Below are 6,000 nucleotides of genomic sequence, written 5' to 3'. Positions count from 1 at the left end.
TGATGTCATAGACAGGGCCTTTTATGGGCACCATATCTTTTCTCTGATTGGTTGTTACTGTTTCTATGCTGCTGGAGTTTTCAGTAAAGAAAGATATGCAAATATGAAGCCTCCTGTCATGTGGTAAAATTGTTATTACAGTTGTGAATAATGTGTTTTGGTTATACTATGTTAAGAGTTTTTAAAGTAACACATTCTAATGCATCCTTGGCTTAAACCCATCGTTCTATTTAAGCCATGGAATTCACAATTATACTGTAATAAGTGTTTGTAACTGTTGCTTGATAGCGCTGCAGGATTTGTTGCTAAGTGAAACTGGAGTTCTGTGCAGTAGAAGCTCTGTGCTCCCTTGATAACCCCCTCCCTACCTCCCAATTTCAGTGTATGATGGTGTTCCTGGGAGGAGCATTGACGGGGCTTAGAGTAGCAATAGGCATCTCCTCCTTCTCCCATCACATCTGTATTGAGCAGCAGAAGACAATACTAGAAGTGAATACCGCATTGTTGAGAGAGTGAGAACCCAGGACACATGCACAAATAATAACTGCATATCTTCGAGGTAGTTGTCTCTAATTTAATCTCCTTCCTGCACAGCTGTCTGTGCCTGTTGCTTTTTCTGTTTGCATACTGTGTCTGACCACTGCTTGCTCTGTAAAATGCCTCTCGTTACTGTATCAGTGCTCTCTTTGTACTTCGTCCATGCTGCCACTCCTCTGAACCTTGTTTCTCTTATGCCAAACTGTCACTGTGTCTTCCCATCCTTGTCTGCCGAAACGCATTTTTCCTTACGTATGGTCTTTCCCTTTCTTTATCCCTTTCACCCGTTTTAACACTACGATCTCACAAGTCTGTAACTGCACAACCTGCTTTTCACAGCTAACCGTACTCCTTTCTATTCCTGTATTTTGGTTTCTGTACCATACATGTAACACTTAAAAAAAAAAAAGTTCCCCATTTATCTAACCTCATTTTATTTGTAGGTCTTTTTCCAGCCATCTATCGCACCTTTTTTTGCTCTGCCCAAAATCGGAACGTGTAAACGCAGAAATGCAGCAATCACAGCCACGGTAAGAGGTTCATTTATTGTATTTGTATAGTGAGCCAAGTAAAAACAAAAATACATTTTTTTTTTAATGTTTTGTCCCAGTATAAACATTTTTAGGTTATGTCTAGTTTTATTATTAATTGGCATATTGAATACAAGTATGTAGAGGTTTATTCATTAAACAAATTGTGGATTTGTAAATATTCGGCCAATTTAAACAAATTGGGAAAAAAAAAATCGCCAGTTTCACATAATTGCCATTTTAGTGAATAAGCCTTGTATATCGCCGGCAAATTTTAAAATAATTTCTATGGTTTGATTTAATCTACGATGTTCATTTTTAGAATTTAGTGGAACTGTAACTCAATATTTGATTAACTTCTCTACAACAAAAACTCTTCAGCTGTGTCATTACTGTTTGAAGTAATTGCCTTCTTTCAATGTTTCCTTTTACAAAGTTCCCCATCCATTATGGTAAATGTTCTTGTTGACAGTATTAATTAAGAAAGTTTCCGTCAGACACCAATTAGGCTGGGAATTTTACATCTTACTATAAAAAACATTTTTATCGCTCGCTGATGTTGATTCTGATTAGAGAATTTTGCCACTGATACATTGGATAAAAAAAACTTTTTGGTATGGGAAATGTTAAGAGATTTATAGACAATCCCACAGTGCTCAGCTGAATCATGTATATTCAAGATGTATAAGAATGCCAGATTCCTGATCTGTAGGAGTAGCACATTGGATGTTTAAATATTCTAACGTATGCACATTTTATTTGTCTTGGCAAAACGTGTGTTTTGTATGATTTTGCTATTGAATTTCTGCTTGTCATTTTGGTATGCATTTTTATTGGTGCTGGTGATGCAAGGAGGGGGTAATATAGTTTTGTTCAAATCCCACATTTTTCAGCCAGACGCCATGAGATTACCTCACCACTTAGGTTTTTGTTTTTACTTCGGCTAGTGGTAATTGGAACGGTTTATAGAGAGCAGAGAAAAAAAACGTGCTCAGCAAAACTCAGTATATTTGGGAACACAGCATTTCCTGAAAATATTTTTGGACAAAGTTTCCAGTTTCCTTAAATGCTGTCCAAAACCATTTTTACTTGTATTTAGTAGAGTTAGTTTTCGGTGTCTGTGATGGACGCAGAAGAATGTAGAACAAATGCAGAACTAAATTAACTGTTACTGTTTAAATAGATTTCTTTTTTTTTTTTGGTTAATTTTTTTATACCTTTTTAGAATGCTTTGGAGAACTGGTTGGGTGCAGAGTGCTACTGTTTTCACTAAGCCATGCATCACAAGCTTAAAAAATAGAGTGGCAAAACAAAAGTATCTACACAAAACTTTTAAATAATACCACAAATAAGAGTGAACAAATGATCATTTAAGAATGTCATAATTTGCATAAAACATGCATACCGTTTGCAATTTGAATTAGACTTAATGAAACCTTTCACAGTTTAAATTAAAAATATAGTTTAATAATATATAGATTAACTGTGTAAAGCCTGCCCTGAATAACGTTCTCTATATACATTTTATATGTCTAAGATAGAACATACCTCCCAACTGTCAAGGATCTGACTGGATTGTCCCACATTCAGGCATCTTTCCCACTGTCGTGGATTAGTTCTATGGTGTCCTGTATCTTTTGAGATTAGGGAAATGTCCCAAGTCAATGTAGCAAAAGACACATTCTAAAGGCATCCTTATGCCTTGCACAGAGCTGTTAGAGCATTGGACCATTCTCCAGATTGCTTCAAAAGTACTCTGTGCATGTGCTGTCCGGCAAGACAGACTGTCAGTCTGGTATGAATTTTCGTCAGGATGGCACACCCATCTTTAGATTTCCCCATCCAACTCTCAAACAGGACAGTCTATTTTCAATGTCCCAGATGACACAAATGGCACTCCCCCATAAGTCTCTTGCACTCCTCCTGTCCCGATTTTCTACCCGCACTAATTGTGGCTATTTTGATATTGCAGGTAGCTCTACTTAAACTGAGACTCTATCGCAGTGCTGGTCTTTCCTATTTTAGGAGTAATATTTTCTTCCCTTTTTATTATGTAGTCATTTTTATGCTCACAGAAAAAATATTTTAGGATATTGTTACTGTGCAGGTGAGGGGCGACCACGCTGGTGAAGGCCTTGATTTCAGATTTACCTTGTGACAGATTACCGGGTGGACACCGGCCACTGCGATATTGCAAGATTATATAGCGCCGCCCCAAAGCATGACAAAAGTGACGCTAACATGTGTGCATCATTGTGTCATTGACACACACACATTTTGGCACCACAAGGTCAGTTCTGACCAATCCTTGCCCTCCAATGGCTATTTAAACTCATAATAGTTTTTTGTCAGTGCCCTGTCTTGGTTTCCATTTGTATGGTTAATCCGAGAGCATGTTATTTGTTGTTTATCTCTGGCTTATCTGACCCTGGCCTAATCTGGCTTTTCCTTGACCATTCTACTGTCTGTTGTCCTTGACCTTTGGTCAAACTCTCGTTTATTCTACATTCTGTTATCCTTACTTTGGCTTGTCCTGTGCCACTTTGATTTGCATCCAGTCCAATCACTCTAAGGCTCGGTAATAACCTTTAGTCCAGTTTTGGTTTATAGTTTATTAACTTAAGTTCTGTGTGTCGAGTCGTAGTTATCCTTGACAGATATTCAGTTCAGCTTTCTACAGAAGCATAAAATATTAAGTTTTAAGCTTTCTCTTCTATCCCTTCCCTCTTTTCTCTTTATTGTCCTCTGACCACTCCAACCTCATTTCCTTTGATCTCTGATCAGCCATATGGGTTATATTTCTCCTAAAAAGTACCTTCATGTGTTCACAAACTTCAGGAAGTTGGCTAGCTTTTGTTTCTTATGTAGTAAAGGAAGTAAATCTAGCAGAAGTAGAATTTATATTTCTGAGGTCCAGGCATAATGCTGTATTCATCTCTCTCTTTTCTCAGTTAGTCTTTGTCAAGACTTACCTGTGTTCCCTCGCTGCTCTGGCGGCGCATCCAAGTCATAGCTGCCCGAACATGCGTATGCGTAAATACAAGGGACAGGCCGTGACCTCAAAACACTTTCGTTCCATACCGCAGGACAGCCCTGTGGGTGCGGCTGGAACTAATTATGTTTAATGAGAGCTCCCATGACAAACCTGCTTACTAACAGAACCATACACCAATTGTGTGTTATGAAGATATGTCAGAATAGGTGTGCCTTACATTTAGCACCCTATTTAAACTCTAAACAGCTGAGCCTTACATTGATCAGTTGTTCTGTGCTACTCCCCTGCTTAAGGTACCTGCTGATCTGATTTCCTGGATTTACCTGACCTCTGGCTTGACCCTCCATTTCTGATACTAGCGGCACTTTACTATTGGACTGCCTGACCTTGCCTTGCCTTACCCCTACCAGATTTGTTTGCCCTGGACTTGTTTGTTATTTTTTGCTTACTCTCGAGCACTGCATTTTGGGTTTCATATACTGGACGTGACAGTCTTTTTCTACTTCTACATCATTGATGAGCCCCATAATGTTGAATCCAGTGCCAGTTAGCTCTGCCACACAGCTTACTCAGACAGTGGAGTCGCTCATTGCCTTAGAGTGTCAACTGACACTCGGCCAATCAGTAGCCCCCATTTACAAAATTCTGAGAAACGTGCATATATTTATCAAACAGTATTTGTGTATTGGGAGCTTCTGCTTGGCTTAGAGCTTCAGCTGAAGCTCTAAGCCAATCAGCAATGCCCCTGTCCGAGGCTTCCTGATTCTAGCCTTGGAGAAAATCATAATGAGAGGGGCAGAACTAACTCGTGTTGGATTCAGGGCCGGCGCTACCTGTAAGGCGGACTAGGCAGCCGCCTAGGGCGCCCCTTGGGAAGGGGCGCCGCCAGGAGCGCCGGCCCCCCTAATGCTGCAGCCGCCCGAGCGCTCTGTAGAGAGCCTCAGGCGGCTGCAGCTTTGCCCGGGCTGGTGCGTCCATGAGGGCGCACCGCCCGGGCGCAGCATGAGGAGAGGGAGGGGGCTGACAGGAGGGAAGCGCTCAGCGCTCCCTCCTGTCACTCCCTCTCTGTAGCGTGACCGAGCGCGGTATAGCCCGCCGGTACAGGGAGCATCTGTCTCCTGTACTCGGACGGACTAACAGGAAGTGAACACTGAGTGTTCACTTCCTGTTAGTCCGCCGGGTACAGGAAACAAAAGCTCCCTGTACCGGCGGACCATGATACAGAGCTCGGCCACGCTACAATAGAGGTAGGGGAGGGTGGGGGGAATAAATAGAGAGGTGGGGGGGGGAGAAATAAATAGAGAGGGAGGGGGAGGGGGAGGGGGGAGAAATAAATTGAGAGGGGGGATGAGAAATAAATGGAGAGGGAGGGGAGGAGGAGAAATCAATGAAGAGGGAGGGGGGGAAATAAATGGACAGGGGGGAGAAATAAATGGACAGGGGGGGGAATAAATGGACAGGGAGGGGGGAGAAATAAATGGACAGGGAGGGGGGGATAAATGGACAGGGAGGGGGGGAATAAATGGACAGGGAGGGGGGAGAAATAAATGGAGAGGGGGGGAATAAATGGACAGGGAGGGGGGGAATAAATGGACAGGGAGGGGGGGAATAAATGGACTGGGGGTGGGAATAAGAGGGAGGGGGAGGGGGGAGAAATAAACGGAGAGGGGGGGAGGAGAAATAAATGGAGAGGGAGGGGAGGAGGAAAAATCAATGAAGAGGGAGTGGGGGAATAAATGGACAGGGGGTGGGAATAAGGGGGAGGGGGAGAAATAAATGGAGAGGGGGGAGGAGAAATAAATGGAGAGGGAGGGGGGGAAATAAATGGACAGGGGGGGAGAAATAAATGGACAGGGAGGGGGGAGAAATAAATGGACAGGGAGGGGGGAGAAATAAATGGACAGGGAGGGGGGGAATAAATGGACAGGGAGGGGGGGA

At 42.5% G+C, this 6,000-nt stretch overlaps 1 protein-coding gene across 1 annotated transcript in view; it reads left to right on the top strand.

Moving 5' to 3' along the window:
- Positions 1-515: 515 nt before the first annotated feature.
- The window catches only part of PALD1 (phosphatase domain containing paladin 1), a 315,653-nt gene continuing 310,168 nt past the window's right edge, over positions 516-6,000 (top strand). The window contains exons 1-2 of the mRNA XM_063435101.1: positions 516-559; positions 981-1,067. Of these exons, the coding sequence (XP_063291171.1) occupies positions 1,048-1,067 (20 nt within the window). The 5' untranslated portion in view covers positions 516-559; positions 981-1,047. The remainder of the gene's footprint in view (positions 560-980; positions 1,068-6,000) is intronic.

This window comes from Pelobates fuscus, chromosome 10 (genome assembly GCF_036172605.1).
Source record: "Pelobates fuscus isolate aPelFus1 chromosome 10, aPelFus1.pri, whole genome shotgun sequence".
NCBI lineage: Eukaryota > Metazoa > Chordata > Amphibia > Anura > Pelobatidae > Pelobates > Pelobates fuscus.
The sequence above is the reverse complement of the archived record's forward strand: the minus strand, read 5'-3'. Positions and strand labels throughout refer to the sequence as shown.